Source organism: Felis catus, chromosome C2, assembly GCF_018350175.1.
Source record: "Felis catus isolate Fca126 chromosome C2, F.catus_Fca126_mat1.0, whole genome shotgun sequence".
In the NCBI taxonomy this organism is placed as follows: Eukaryota; Metazoa; Chordata; class Mammalia; order Carnivora; family Felidae; genus Felis; species Felis catus.
The window spans coordinates 60,375,322-60,391,960 of record NC_058376.1 but is presented as its reverse complement, the minus strand read 5'-3'; the positions used below and the strand labels follow the sequence as shown (position 1 = coordinate 60,391,960).

At 40.8% G+C, this 16,639-nt stretch overlaps 1 protein-coding gene and 1 pseudogene across 5 annotated transcripts in view; one reads left to right on the top strand and one right to left on the bottom strand.

The window, feature by feature from the left end:
• Window positions 1–16,639, bottom strand: part of QTRT2 (queuine tRNA-ribosyltransferase accessory subunit 2) — a 25,621-nt gene extending 8,982 nt beyond the window's left edge. The window contains exons 1-6 of one of the 5 annotated variants that reach the window (XM_019839739.3): window positions 16,449–16,573; window positions 13,021–13,281; window positions 11,479–11,699; window positions 9,700–9,755; window positions 7,425–7,501; window positions 5,353–5,565 (exon numbers count right to left, since the gene is read on the bottom strand). In XM_019839739.3, coding sequence (XP_019695298.1) covers window positions 5,353–5,565; window positions 7,425–7,501; window positions 9,700–9,755; window positions 11,479–11,678 — 546 coding nt within the window. In that variant the 5' untranslated portion in view covers window positions 11,679–11,699; window positions 13,021–13,281; window positions 16,449–16,573. Of the gene's footprint in view, window positions 1–5,352; window positions 5,566–7,424; window positions 7,502–9,699; window positions 9,756–10,190; window positions 10,364–11,478; window positions 11,700–12,251; window positions 12,291–13,020; window positions 13,282–16,448 lie in introns of those variants that run through there. The other 4 variants (XM_006936056.5, XM_023260150.2, XM_045036971.1 and 1 more) reach the window with 4 other exon arrangements.
• Window positions 2,371–5,357, top strand: LOC109503451 (annotated as a pseudogene).

Sequence of the window (16,639 nt, the reverse complement as noted above, 5' to 3'; positions counted from 1 at the left end):
TGGAAGACCAAGAGATAGAAGAGATCTCAGTGCAGTTGCTACAGCTGAAGCATGAAAGGAGGATGATACTCCCTCCTCCCTGAGAACCTTTAGGGCTCCAAAAACTACAACTTGAAAGCCACCCAAATAAGTAAGAAAAGACTGAGTAGAAACTGAGGCAATAAGCACATATAGTCATGTTTGAGCTTAGATTAAATTAACACTGAGCAAGTACAATTTAGGTTACCTCCAAGTGTCTTAGAGATGACTTTAAGAACTTTATGGTTGGGGGGCACATGGGTGAGTCAGTGGGTTAAGCGTCCGACTTCGGCTCAGGTCATGATCTCACAGTTCCTGGGTTCAACCCCGTGTTGGACTCTGTGCTGACAGCTCAGAGCCTGGAGCCTGCTTCGGATTCTGTGTCTCCCTCTCTCTCTGCCCCTCCCCTACTCACACTCTGTCTGTCTCTCTCTCTCTCTAAAAAATAAACATTAAAAAAAGAAAAGAACTGTACGGTTGGGAACTAACTGTCCATTTGCGAAAAACTAAAAACTACTTTGCACACCATCTTCAAAAACAAATCCCATAGGGCCCTATAATCTAAACATAAAAACAGAGTTATAGAAGTATCAGAAAGATATATTCAAGTTTTTATAATCTTAGGGTAAGAAAGGCCTACCTAAGCAAGCTAAAGCTTACCCAAAAAGGCTAACATATTTGAGTACAAAATCATCAAAACTTCTCTAGTGAAGCATACTCTCAACAAAGGAGTTGAGAGGCAAAGGAGAACTCACTGCTTGTCGGAATAGATACCATACTATACTTATACCATAGAAAAGCCTCCAACAAACCTTCTAAGGAAATGACAACCCACAGACATCAGGGCAAATATGTGAATGTGAATAGGAACTTCTGAAAAATAAATGTGAATGCCCTGTACACATATGGAGAGCTAACTAAACCTCACCAGTAGGGAAATACAAATTGGCAACAATTAGGTACCGTTTTTGCCCATCACACTGACAAAATTGTTAAAAGACAGATAGTGACACAGTGGAGGAAAAAGTGTTAGAGAAAGGACACATACTCTGATAACTAAAGAAGAGTAGAAATTAGTTCTGCTTTTTGGGAGGGCCAACTAAACAAAACTTGTCAAAATGTCGATGCTTTAATCCTATGTCCTAAAATCCCACTTATAAGAATCTCTCCTACGAGTATATTCATTCATAAGCACCAAGGTATATTCACAAAATGTTTAGAATAATGAAAAACTGGAAACAAGTATACATTAATAGAGTAAAGGCCTAAATAAATTATGATACATTCATAGTGTCTTCCTACTCAGGTGTTTTAAAAAGAGTGCAGTGGATACAGCAACATAGGCATTGACAAGAAATGAAATTCTGAGATACTGCTAAACAAAACAAGCACACCTCTGAGCATATGATCATATTCGTGCAATAAGAACCCCATATAGTCATGTATATATGTAAACACTATGTATATGCAACTAAAAAGTAAGGTTTGCATGGAAAAATGCAAATTGACAGTGGCTCTCTGGTAGAAGAGAGGAATGGGGAAGGAGCCTGGATTGCTGTGAAAAGGGAATTTCACTTCTCAGTTTAAGCAAGAGGGACACAAACAGAAGGAACACTTGGGCTGCTGTGTACAGAAATGAATTAAGAGTGAATATGGCTAAAGGATGGGTAGGAGGCAACTTTAATAATCCAGATGAAAGACCAAGAGGACCCAGACTAAAGCAGTGGCAGTGGGTGAAGGGGAGGGGCAGGATCTGAAAACTCATCAGAAGGTACGATCCACAAACTTGACCAATTAGTTGCCCAAGGAGAGGGGGAAAAGTCTGGGATGACTCCTAGCTCCTGTTTTGGAAGTCCAGAGAGAGGATGAGAAGAGCAAAGATAGAAAATTCTAGGAAAACAGTGGAGGGTGAGGCAAGATGATCATTCTGTTTTGTGCATTGTGAGTTTGAGGTATCAGCCGCTAAGTATACAGACCTAAAGTTTCAGACATGTGTGATACAAATGTGACTGCCCGGCTAGAACGACAGATGCCTGGCATGCTGCTGCCACTCCCCATGGCAGACATGGCTGACAGATAACTCTCTTCCTGCTGCACCCAGGCACAGCTCCAAGCACCTTGGGATGAAACCCATTTGCCATCCCTGGCCTAGGAAATATATGAAGAAAAGAGTGCCAGCAACAGTATTTAAGTATTTAAGGGCATTCAGAATAACAGGATCCAGGGGCGCGTGGGTGGCTCAGTTGGTTAAGCATCCCACTTTAGCTCAGGTCATGATCTCACGGTTTGTGAGTTTGAGCCCCAGATTGGGCTCTGTGCCGACAGCTCAGAGCCTGAAGCCTGTTTTGGATTGTGTCTCCCTCTCTCTCTGTCCCTCCCCTGCTCATGCTCTCTCTCTCTCTCAAAAATAAATAAACATAAAAAAAAAAAAAGAGAGAGAGAGTAAGAGGATCCAGTGAGGAAAAGAGGTATGCAGACATACAAAGTAGGTAGTTACACAGGCCTGCCCCTTTCCATGACTGACACAGCCCTATCTGGAAAACCTCCTTTCATGGATGTAAGAAGCATAATCATATAATTTACTATCTAAAATGGAACATAGGTGCTCTCTCCTCCAGCCATCCAAGATGCTGGAAGGAGAGAAGCCTAAGGGGAAGAAGGTGGCTCTGGCCTCTGCTGTCATGAAGAAGCAGGAGGCCAAGAAGGTGGTCAATTCCCAGTCTCAGAAAAGGCCCAAGAACTTTGGCATCAAATAGGACATCCAGCTCAAAAGGGACCTCACCCACTTTGTCCAGTTGCAACTATATCCAGTTGCAGCGGCAAAGGGCTCTTCTCTATAAACGTCTAAAAGTACCTCCCGCAATTAACCAGTCCACTCAGGATGTGGGTCTTGGATGGCCACACAGCTATTCAACACCTAAGCTGGCCCACAAATACAGACCAGACAAAGCAAGAGAAGAAAGAGATTGTAGGCCTGGGCTAAAAAAGCTGCCAACATAGGGGATGTCCCCACTAAGAGGCCGCCCGTCCCTCAAGCTGGGGCTAATACTGTTACCCCCTTGGAGGAAAACAAAATGGCTCAGCTGGTAGTGACTGCACATGATATGGGTCCCATTGAGCTGGTTGTCTTCCTGCCTGCCGTGTGTCCTAAGATGGGAGTTCCATACTGTATCATCAAGGGGAAGGCCAGGTGGGGCATCTGGTCCACAGGAAGACCTGCACCACTGTCCCTTCACACAGGTTAACTCAGAAGACAAAGGAGCTCTGGCTAAACTGCTGGAAGCCATCAGGACCAATTACAATGACAGATATGATGAGGTCCGCCATCACTGGGGAGGCAACATCCTGGGTCCAAAGTCAGTGGTTTGCATTGCCAAGTTGTAAAAGGCAAAGGCTAAAGAACTGGTCACCAAATTGGGCTAAGTGTGTGCTGTTGCTTTTCCTGTACATAATAGTACTAAAAAGTTCCCTTTCAAGAAAAAAATGGGACACATGTAAGAGTAATAACCATGTAATGATCATGTCAAGACAATAGCATGATTATAGGGATAGAGAGAGGGACCAACACACAGCAATAATGTGAAATGGTAAGGCTGACTAGCATGGAAGAGGGGCTTGAGGCTCATCCAGCTGTTATAATAATCATGCTGTCACACTCCCTGTCCTCCTTTCTACTCATGGAAACATTACTCATCCTACAAGGATAATTACCGGCTCAAAACAATTGCTAGTGAGCAACGCTAACAATTAGGACCCACAGCAATGTCCCCATGCTGAACTCTTACTGCGGATACTGAGCGTTCTATTCAGAATGACAACTAAGGTCTCTTCTAATCATTTCATGTACACTAACGTTGGTAGCCAATTACATTTTTTATTGGTACACTTACGATAACAATGTTCTTCAGACTCAATGCGCTTTGCCACAGTGGGACCTAACCACTGCTCAGGATTCCTCCACATCAATGGTGTCAATGCTTGAATTCTCCCCTGTGGTCACACCTTCTCTTCTCCCACTAGCTCTGCTCTCTCCTAGTGAGCTTCATTCACTCTGCACCCAGGATCTCTGATTTCCTGCCACAGCTACATCCTCCCTACCCTGTCATACCCAGCTACCATCAGCAAGCATTTATCGAGGGCTTCCTTACGTCAGGCATTCTGCTACATGATGGAGATACAAAAATGATGCTCAGAAAATGAGTTTAAGGAGGTCACAATGTAATAAAGACAAACACGTGAAGAAATCATTGTACTACAATATAACCTGAGCTATATAATATGGCCACATACAAATTAAAGGGGTGGCAAAGGATGAACAGAACTTCCTGGAAGGGTCAGGGACAGCTTCCTAGAACAATGAATGGAATGGAATGAGCTGGATCTGGAAGCAAGAGAAGGAATACGACTGGAGATAAGAAAAAAAGAAACAGCCCAGAAGGAAGTCCATGTACAGCGTCAGCAGAATGACACAGGGTAACACTGCTGGGAACTGCAAGTGACTGAGAAGGGCCAGAGTGCCAGCTGCAGCCAGTCCTGAGCTGGAGAAGTAGGCACAGGCCAGGTCACAGCAGGCTGTCCCTGCCACATAAGCGCTGAATGGAAAGTCATTAAATTCTTTTCAGGAAGTTCTTATGGGCTCATATTCGTGTTTTATGAAGACTTCTCAGACAGCAGGGCTGAAGATGGATTGGATGGAAATGACACCAGAGACAGAGAGAATAATTAAAAGGTAACTGTCCACATAAGAGATGATGAGGTTATTCTGCCTCAAGGTGGTGATAAGAAGGATGGGGAGGAGGAGGCAGATCCTAGAAATCAAGAAGGATTCCTAGGAATCAAGAAGGAGTGGACAGTTGGATATTAAATTGGGTATTAAACGAAGCCTTGAAAGACTCAAATTTCTGGGCTGAGGAACTTGGTGGCTGCTATAAACCGAGAAACAGAAGAAAAGAAGAGGTTTGAGGAGATCAGATACTGAGTTTGGTTACTCTGAGTTTGAGGTGCATGTGAGGGATATTCTAATACAACTCGGCTAAAGTCCACTTTATACAATTCTGAAGCTAAGCACAGTGATCTTGATTATACATGCAATTTCAGAATTATTCAGCAATTAAAACTAAGGGAAAGCTGCCCAGGGAAAAAATCCAGAGTGGGGTGAAAAAGAGCCCAAGACAGAATCCTAGAGAGCAAGAATAGTTATGGTTCAGGAAAAGAAAACAGGAGAGTAAAAGAGACCAGGAAGTGAGAAGCAGAGAAGCGGGAGGAGGAGCAGAAAAGGAACCTAAGTAAGGGACAGTTTCAAACAGAAAGGAGTGGTGAGCGGTACAGCCTTACCTCTGACTCTTCCTGCAGCCGGAGACAATTATCCAGGAATAGAAGTGATCGATCAACAGACTTTCTGGCTCTTTTTATGGAAGTTGCTTCCTCACAAGATGCCTCTCCATCTGAGAGGCACTGGAACCAGTCTGGCTGAAGGGCCTGCTGAATTGCCATGAACTTGGAAGCAGTCATTTCGACTCGTCCCCCAACACCCCACACCGACACAGACTGTCAGGGAACAAAATAATGAGGAATCAGCAAGAGCAAAATGCAAATAAAAAGAATAATAATAAAATGGGAAAGCAATAGTGAATTTAATTCCTCTTTACAAATGGAGATATGGTGGCAATTCAATATCCTAGATATGGTGAGTAGAAGCTTCCTGCACCATTTTCCAATTTTCCAAGGACCTTATAGCTCTTAGAGAACCCTTCGGTGGCCACACAGCCAGCTTCTGAGCTAGCCCCAAGAATTCTTTGTTATACTTCTCTAGTCCAGTCTTCTATTCTCTGAGACCCCACCCCATGCATGCTGTTCCTAAATACACCACAGACTTCAATCTTTCTCTGTCTTTGATCACATTGTTCCTTTTGGCTGAAATGCCCTTCCCTTCTTCTCTGCCTGGTAAAATACTATGCATCCTTCAGGACAGAATTCAAATATCATCTACTGTATTGTGCTTCCCAAACCTATCTGGGCATAATCCATCACTCACTCTTCTAAGCTCTTACAGTAATTTGTACTTATTTCTTTCATAAGAAATACTTTTATAAGTACCTTATAAGTACTTTTATAAGTACTCTGGCTAGAATATCTCAATTCATGTTTGTACCCCAAAAGCCTAGTCTAGACCCTTACATATTATTGAAGGTTAGTAAGTATTTACTAGCTTGAGTTAGATACAGATAAAAAAAAGTAAGTCAGATAATACATAAGCATCTCCATATAATGTTCTTTTTTTGGTTACTCCTTCCTCTACAGTATCTTTCTTCTTAGAAGAGATTGACAAGGACATAAATGGGGAAGCCACATACATGTTTTTATTCTGGCCTAAGGCTTAATTAAGAACACTATTTAGGGGCACCTGGGTGGCTCAGTTGGTTGAGCGTCCAACTTCGGCTCAGATCATGATCTCATGTTTCGTGAGTTTGAGCCTCGCATCGGGTTCTGTACGGACAGCTTGCTCAGAACCTGGAGTCTGCTTCAGAATCTGTGTCTCCCTCTCTCTCTGCCCCTCCCCTACTCACACTCCATGTCTCTCCCTCTCTCTCAAAAATAAACATTTAAAAAACAAAACACTGTTTAAATAAATCCTCTTTCCTTTACAAATGGGGTAGATAACAGAAGTAAAAATATCATCTTTTGGATTAAAATTACAAAATAAAGTTTAAAGCAGAAGAATAATTTAAAATACTTAGTCAAGATTAACAGATATTGTTGACATCAATAAAGTGGGTACAGGAAAAGTAATTGCATTTGTAAAGCAGCAGTATATACCGAGGCCTTGCCAGAATGCAGTCCTCAGAGACAAGACCAATGTGCCATGTCTCAGGTGAAAACTTGTAATGAAGTCCTTTTAATACTGTTCTTCACTAGCTAAAATCTCTGGCTGTGCACCCAGCTTTTTCAAATTCTGTTCTAAAAGCAAGCAGTATTACACTGAGACTCTACTATATATAGTTATACATGTGATAACACTCATCAGCAACTTCCCTAGCACTTCCTGAGGTTGTTAAAACTGCAAATAAAGCATGGCATAAAAAAATTATTGCTTTCTACCATCATAGCAATTTCTTTCTTTCTTTTTTTTTTTTTTTTGCCATGTACTTGACCTTCCTTCATCCCCCAATTTTTTGCAACAATGAAAATGCTGAGGATATATTCCTTACCTTAACCCCATCCACAGGCAGCCCTACTCTAATTCCTATAAACCACACCTCCCATTATATTCACAGACATAAGGAAAAGGTATAAAGGGGTCAGGAATGGGCTAGGAACCCAGACAGTGGGATCCAGCATTGGAGGGATACAATAGGCTGACTATCTGGGACAAAGCTGCACCCTTGGAGGCCCTTCTGAGAACACACCTTGTTCGTTACATAACCAGCTGGGCAGGGGCTGACTGGATCATGCAGGGAACAGTACAAGAGCGATTCTGGCATGCCTGTATAGACATAGAAAAGAACTCTTGAAAGCACTTACATCAACAATTACACTGTGTTGTAACAGAGTGCAGCTTTATAAGTGTACTGCTGGATAAAGCAACTCTAAACATAGTAAACTGTTCATATCCGATCTTAGAATTATAAGAGGCCTGTCAACATGAATGAAAAAGTTACCTTTAAAACCTACTCATCTGAAAAAAGAATTAAAGGTTCATGTCGAATGACCAACGAGTTGCTACAAAAAAAAGTACATCTTGAAGTATGAGATACAATAAGTGTTTAGGGCCACATTGACCCTACTTGATTTGTTTTGAAGAAAAATTTGATATCAAGTATGTTCATTCTAGGTACCATCCAAAGGAACTAGCTACTGGAAAGATAAAACAATATGGTCAAAAGGTAATCTCATTAATAAGCAAGCCATCCCACAACATGGGACCTTGAGGCAGAATTACAGGTAAGCTACAGGATACTGAAAATGGATCAAATTCTCAGTAAGTTTCATTGACTCAAGATGACAATTTCTTAGGTTGTTTACTCAAAAATATTACCATTAAAAAAAATCCAAAAAAGTGCTTACTAAACCATATGTGCTTAAATTTCATATGCAACCTTGCATTTTACTAAAAAAAGGATTTTACTGAAAAAAGACCCAGAAAATAAAGCAAACTAAAAAGAAAAACAAAAACAAAAAACAACTCTGCAGCTCTCCACCTATTTCCATAATTTCAGTTAGTATGGTTATCCCTAGAAAGCTTATTTAGCTATTTTCACTCAATTATATATTTAATTACATATATAATACATATATATGTATGTATTTATACTATATATTTATAATTGTATACTTTAAATCTGGTTTTAAAATTGGTTTCGGTCTAGAGGGGCCTCGGTGGCTCAGTCAGTTAAGTGTCTGACTTTGACTCAGATCATGATTCTCATGGTTCTTGAGTTTGAGCCCACGTTAGGCTCTGTGCTGACAGCTCAGAGCCTAGAACCTGCTTTGGATTCTGTGTCTCCCTCTCTCTCTGCCCCTCCCTGCTCATGCTTTGTCTGTCTCTCTCTCTCAAAAATAAATGTTAGTGGAGCCTGGGTGGCTCAGTTGGTTAAGTTTTGGACTTCAGCTCAGGTCATGATCTCACGGTCCATGGGTTTGAGTCCTACGTTGGGCTCTGTGCTGACAGCTCAGAGCCTGGAGCCTGCTTTGGATTCTATGTCTTCCTCTCTGCTGTTCCCCCACTCATGCTTGGTCTCCCTCCAACTCTCAAAAATTAATAAATGTTAAAAGAAATTTTCTTAATAAACGTTAAAGAAAAATTTAAATTGGTTTCAGTCCAAGGAAAACATTACATAAATTTCTCTACTGAAATACAAGGCCTTGTGACTACCACCAAGTTATCATGAAGTTTCCCTCAGAAGCAGAGGACTGAATAACCAATGGAAACAAAATTTTCATTCACTTATGTGAGTCTTAGATATTGGGAGAAAGCTTCAGGAGAAAGTTGTCTACAGAAGAATGGATTCTCAAGCTGGCACTGCTAAGCTTTCCTACAAACAAATGGACACATACATTTGCGTATAAAATCCTATTTCTGGAAAAGATAATAAATATTAACATGAAAATATAGCTATAGGTAAACACTTGATCTTCTGCATTATGTTTTAGGCTCAAACATGCTAGGCTGCTTTGAATCTTAGGTATGTCTCATGCAGCTTTTTACCTCCAGGTCTTTGCTCTGTGCCTGGTGTGTCTGCCCACACGTGTGTACTTCCACCACTGTGCCCACCTCCTGACCTGAGTAACTTCTACTTTTCCTGGACTCAGCTGAGATACCCCTTCATCCTCTTTCTCAAGAATCCTTTCTTTAGTCCGACCTCCTTCCACACATACCCCCTACAGCAAATTATGTGCTCCTCTCTCTGGGGTCTCACGGTACATGTACATATTCTTAATCCTGCAAATGCGGTCACTGCATCCTACTACAATTACCTATTAATCTTTATCCCAGACAGGCTCTGAGTTCCACTGGGGAAGCAACTGTTGCTATTCATCTTTGAATCCCCAATGTGTGGTTCTCAGATGCTCAGTAAGTGCTCATTAAATTAATGAATAAGTGTCTGAATGAAAGATCAGTCAACAGCACCTCCAAACTTCAAATTAATACATCACAAGACAAACACAAATAACAATTTTTACCTATGAACTTTCCAATTCCTTCCTTATATTCTGCCAAGACCTCATGGTGTTCTGCCCTATGAGCAAAACAGAAAAATACATAATGAATTGTTCTACAGATACTCTATGCAACAGCTGACAGTAAATGTACTCTTGAACAACAAAGCATGCCATTATTCAAGAGTCCCAACTCATTGGGCTGTGTTCATTAGCCAGAGCATAGGTCTTCACTTTACAAGTGTTTCTGTGGGAACAGAAACTGCCAAAGATTAAGTGCTTCTAATACCCGGATTTCCTTCCTCCCCTATTATTAACACAATATTGCAGAGTTATTTCACCATATAGCATGTTCTTCAATGAAGGATAAAGTCAGTATGTACATTACATAAAATGATTTAACTCCATTAGTTTTGTTTTCATAAAATAGTACTAGCAAGTACATATGCAGATAAAGGGAAAAGTTTGAGGCTGGTACATGAAGACAGACTCTAGAGTCTTTGTTTAGTTCTTACCTAGCATTCCCTGCCTGTCACCTCTGGGAGTAATGGCAATGAAAGCCACCATACTGGCACGGTTGGATCAGAAGAATAGTGAAGCAGCTCTGGTATGTAGGTCTGGCCTGTGGCTTCCAGATTAGGGTCAGATAATGTATAATATTTGGTATCTCTGATTTCACTCTAAAAATCTGCAAGTTTTTGTACATATAATCAAAAAAGTCTTTTCTCCCAAAAAACAAACAATCCAGGGAAGAAATGGGCAGAAACATGAATAGACATTTTTCTAAAGAAGACATCCAAATGGCTAACAGACATATGAAAAGGTGCTCAACATTGCTCATCATCAAGGAAATACAAATCAAAACTACATTGAGATACGACCTCACACCAGTCAGAGTGGCTGAAATTAACAACTCAGGAAACTACAGATGTTGGCGAGGATGTGGAAGAAAGGGAACGCTCTTGCACTGTTGATGGGAATACAAACTGGTGCAGCTGCTCTGGAAAACAGTTTGAAGATTACTCAAAAAATTAAAGATTGAATTACCCTATGACCCAGCAAAAGCACTATTAGGAATTTATCCAAAGGATACAGGAGTGCTGTAGGGGCACATGTACCCCAATGTTTATAGCAGCATTTTTAACAATAGCCAAATTATGTAAAGATCCCAAATGTTCATCAACTGATGAACAGATAAAGACAATGTGGTGTGTGTACACACACACACACACACACACACACACACACACACACACACACACACAGGAATACTACGCAGCAATGAAAAAGAATGAAATCTTACCATTTGTAACAACGTGGATGGAATTGGAGGTCCATCCACCTTATTTCACTACGTGAAATAAGTCAGTCAGAGAAAGACAAATATCATGTTTTACTCATATGTGGAAGTTGAGAAACTTAACAGAAGACCATGGGGGAAGGGAAGGAAAAAAATATATATATATAGTTACAAACAGAGGGAGGCAAACCATAAGAGACTTTTAAATATGGAGAACAAACTGAGGGTGGAAGGGAGTGGGGGGTCAGGCATCAGGGGGCGGGGAAAATGGATGCTGGCGATTGAGGAGGGTACTTGTTGGGATGAGTACTGAGTGTTTTACGTAAGTGAAGAATCATGGGAATCTACTCCCAAAGCCAAGAGCACACCATATACACTGCATATTAGCTAACTTGACAATAAATTATATATTTATATAAAAGTCTTTTCTCTTTGCTGTACCTTATTAAGGTATCTAAGCTGCTGCCAGAGTTGATACTTAAATGATCAGATCTAACACTTACAGTGAGGACAGTGTAAGCTGAGCCATGGCAGGAACCCCGTGGATAGCATGCAGTGTCTGATGGGTCAGGTGTGGGGCAGAGCCGGTCTTGGTGTACAGAAGGCAGGCTGGAATGTCCATGGTGCGGTCTCCTGTTTTGCCCAGGTTTTTTATTTTTCCTAGGCGACAGCCATTAACTACCTTGGTAAGACTCAGCTTCATTCTGGGGGATTCCTCTAGGTCCTGATAAGAAAAGAACAGTACATTCAGGAGTTCCATGACATCTAAAGGCTAAGCATTTTACAAAGAAAGTAACCTACAAGATGATGAATGACAGCATATTTATTACTACTTCCAGCCTACAACTGTTTTAGATAGCAGGAAGAAAGAAATGGGAAAAGACCTGGACAGAATAAGATACCTTCTCCAAGTCTTAAAGCAAAATGATGACATCAACCATATTTAAATTCAGTCACAGAATTTTTGTCTGTGCTGAAGAAAAGCAAACAAACAGAAGGACAGGAGTAAAGACTAATCATGGAAAGAGTGTGTACTCTTTCACCAAAGGCTAACTTTCAGCCTTTAAAATGTATATAGAGGAAGGCCACACTATGTAAGCCATACTGATTACTGATTTGATTCATTTTTTTCTTTTTCTAATTTGAGAGAGTGCTAAGCAACATAGCAATTTTTCGTAACATGTTGTTACATAAAGAAAGCAGGTTCCAGGGGCACTGAAGTGGCTCAGTCAGTTAAGTGTCAGACTCTTGATTTCGGCTCAGGTCATGATCTCACTGTTCATGGGATCAAGCTCTCTGTATTAGGCTCTAGGCTGACAGGGCAGAGTCTGCTCAGGATTTCCTCTCTCCCTCTCTCTCTGATCCTCCTCTACTTGTGCATGCGTGCTCTCTCTCTCAAAATAAATAAACAAACACTAAAAAAAAAAAAAAAAATGAAGAAGGCACATTCCAAGTCAGCATCCTGGGGTTTATTAAACTACATGGAACAATATACATCAAAAGATAAACAGAGATAATCTCTGAGAGGTGATATTATCTCCCAATTTGTTCTTATATTGTGTCCAAACAGAGGTGAGAAACCATGTGGAGCATACATGCAATTCATAAGCAATTTAGCACTACTTTTATCAGGGATCTTGGCGGACTAGTCCCTGGTCCTTTTGTGTGGCAAACCCTGGAGCCTGATCTTGTCCATACACCCAGCACAGATCCACCCTCAGGGTCAGGCTCAAACAAACTAATCTCAAAGACTGAAAAACCAAATCAGAATGCACATAATTTAATCTGAGAACCAAAAACGAAAGAGGACCAGTTACTGCATTCATGACCTAAAGGGTACCACATGGAAAGCCAAATGCCACATGAATATATTATCTAGAATAGGAAGGGCAAGTAATGATTACATATATAAAGATAACTGAAAGGAAACCCACTGATTCTCTAAAATAACCAAATTCAGATTCTCCAAGTTAGACACAGGGACTCTCCAAGAGGGAAGAAACAGCTACATCTGGAAGCCCAGACTCCTGGCTTCCCAGACTTACCTTTCTCTTGGGGACCTCCTTGTCCTATCCTTGTGGAAAGAAACAATAAACATGTTCTAGGAGTCCCATCTTTTAACAGAAGAGCTTCAAATGTGACTAATCATCCACTCAATCCTGAAAACATTTTCTCTCATCTCCCCTTCCCACTCTCTCAACTGAAGAAATAGCTTTCTTCATTCTTAGTCCAAAGTCTGTCATTAGGTCCTTGGGAGCTCTAGATGACATTGGCCACCATGTTCTTAGATGCAGAGATGTGTTCTCCTGTGATACAATGCACAAAAGTTTATTCCTGATACTGTTGAATGTAAAATTCAAAATCCTCAGTTTATTATACTGAACACACTAGGTCAACTGGAGAGGAATATCTACTTGGTTCTCTCCACCATGCAGGACTCTGATGCTATGTACTCACATTCTGCTATCTGGGGCTTCTTCAGAGTCCCATCCTAATGATCAAAAATCGACATGTCACCAAAGAAAAAAGTAAACAAGGAAAAGTAGGCAGCTACATTTAAGAAAAAGTATTGTAATAGATAAACTGCTATCGTCAGTGATTCTCTGTATTGTGAGAATGGATACAAATATTAAGAATTCTAAAGAAAGCGTTAGAGAATGACCTTCAGCTGGAAATCAACATTTAAAAAAATAACACACAACTTTGTCCAGAGCTTGAAGAAAAAGAACCACACCTTCCTTTTCACTGTTGTTTATGGTAATTTTTATAAGTGCATCCTTTTTCTAGGGGCTCAAATACAAAAAGTTTTTATTATGGAGTAATGTAAATACAAATACACACATATACATATTCATATATATGTTTTTATTGTTTTTATTTTTAACGTTTATTTATTTTTGAGACAGAGAGAGACAGAGCATGAACAGGGGAGGGGCAGAGAGAGAGGGAGACACAGAATCTGAAATAGGCTCCAGGCTCTGAGCTGTCAGCACAGAGCCCGATGCGGGGTTTGAACTCACGGACCGTGAGATCATTACCTGAGCCGAAGTCGGACGCTTAATCGACTGAGCCACCCAGGCGCGCCCATATATATGTTTTTAAAAAATGCTTTGGGAGGGATATAATCCACCAAACCAAGCAAATTTCTCAAGAAACAAACCAACAGACTCCAAAATATCAACTGCTTTTTATTTGCCTTCATCACCCTTTCCGTGTGGGTCACTCACTGTAGGAATCTTCTAAGATTTGTGGTGTGATGCTTTTCTAAATATACATTCACACTTCACTTCTACAGAGTTCCTGGGAAAGTCTTAAGGAAAAACCATTATAAAAACCATTTGGAAATGATTCAAGGAAAAATCTTTATGGCTTTAAGGACAACTGATAAGCTGTCAATGGATCTGTGCCTTCACAAGGGCTAACAAAAATTCCCCACACCTCTGGCAGTACTATACCTGTCCTAATGCTTCCAGGGCCACACATTCCCCACGCCACCCTCCACCGCTAGCATTCCTTCAGGAGAGAAGGGATTTCTAAATGTGTATTAGATGAATTTTCTACAGACTGTCATGGACAGATGACTGCAATACGCTTAGACAAGCTTAGGTGAGTACATATTTTTGTTAAAGAAAAATTGCATACATATTTATAAACACATATGTACACATACACTCTAAAATGTTTGTATATGCCTAGAAAAAATTCTGAAGGACTTCCAAACAATATGGTGCACTGACTTGACTCAGAAAGACACACAGAAATGATAGGCTTTAAAATTCTAGAAAACAGTAACAGAAGATGAGACAGAGACTATTCAGAGGAAAAGTATCCTAAAATCCTTACACAATTTGGGAGGAGGGGAGAGATAATGAATAATGTAAAACTGTTAAGTATGTGTGTTAAAAATTTTTTAAGTAACCATTAAAAGATTAATGACAGAATGCATAATTTCTGAACTCACTGGGGAAGGACGGGAGATGATAAAGAAAAATTGGTTACTATAAATAAAAGGCAAAAAAGAGATGAGACCAAAAAGCTCATCAAAAATAGAAAACACAAAATAAGATGGTAGAAGTAAACCAAAATATGTCAGGAATCACAATATAAATTAACAATTTCACATAGTAACTTCAGTAAATAACATTTACTGGGCATACACTGTCCTTTACATATTAACCCTGATAAAATGTACCATCATATCAACCTCATAAGACAGATGTGATTATTAAATGCATTTTACACATGAGAAAACTGAAGGCTAACGGAGTCACCATTTGCAAAGTGGCAGAGCCAGTACTTAAATCACCGAAGTCTGGCTTTAGATGTTGTACTCTAACAGGCTGGTAGCCTATTAGGAGTCCCATCTTGTCCATACTCATGTGCAACGTTCACACATTAACTGTAATGTTACGATACAATTTTATAGTCCTACTTTCCATTTTGCTATAGTGTTCTTATTATTGTCCTTGTTTTCTCTTCTCTTCCTTTATCCATTCTCCCAGCCTCTGCAACCTTTCTCCATACTCATAAGAACATTTAAACGTACTCATAGATGGGAGTGGATGTTTTTTATAAAAAATGGAAATACACTACACTGTATGCATTTCTCTGCAATTAGCTTTTCTCCCAGGAGAAAATGGGTATCTTTCCTGACGAAGAGACACAGAATTAACTTACTCTTTTAAAATAACTACTTCATGATATTACATAGTTTGGATGTGACACAATGTATTCAACCATCACCCTTTTGACAGGCACTCAAGTTACAGAGCAGGTCCTATGATCTCTGCAAAAGTCTGAGGACACAGCTCCCCTAATCTCACTTCCACCATCTCTAATCTACTTTACATTATGTTTCCTAGCAAAGCGCTATGTTTATGTTGATTTTTCATCATTACAACGCTCCAGTGGGTTAGGTACTATCACTCCTAGTTTGCCGATGAGTTAATGAAGGGTCCGCGCTGTTGTAAACAGGTTGCCTGAGGTCAGCCACAAAGCAGGGTTCAAAGCTCCCATTGTAAGCCTACCACCCTGCCTGTATGAACCCATGTATCCTAGAGGGCAATGTCTCCGGGTACGTCTAAGTTCAATCAGTAAGGATGGAGTTTTCTTCACTCCATGCCTCCAGTGGCCTCAGACCTCGCGAAGCCCTGAGCTCAAGGATTCGAGATCTTCCCAACCCTCCCAAGTACCCTGTGCCGTCCAGGAAACATTTCCGGCTGAGAACTTCATTCTTGAGCAGAGGGCAGTCGAAAGGAGGCCCTTTTCTCTCAGAGATGAAGTGAGGCTTACAGGATTTGGGAGAATCTGGATTTAGAGAAGCCAAGATCCATCAGAAGAGCCAGAAAAGGGAAGGAGAGACATGACAGAAGTACAACTACAGTTACTGCAACACAATCAGTGAGCCTCTGGGGGCGACGCGACTCAACCATCCGCAGTAGCCCCCATTCTTTCAGGGAAAGGGGGGACTTACGTGCACAACTCCCAACTTTTTTGGCCTTGAGACCCCTCAAACTCCTCGCAGTTCGTTACCACGTGTCCGGCTTGCAAGATTCTCGGACCCCTGAACCACCGCCTCCGATGTAGAGCCAATCAGGGAGCACTGCGTCATCACCGGGCGCCAGTAAAAGGCAAAGGTAATATTAAAGCGAGCTCGGGTGACTG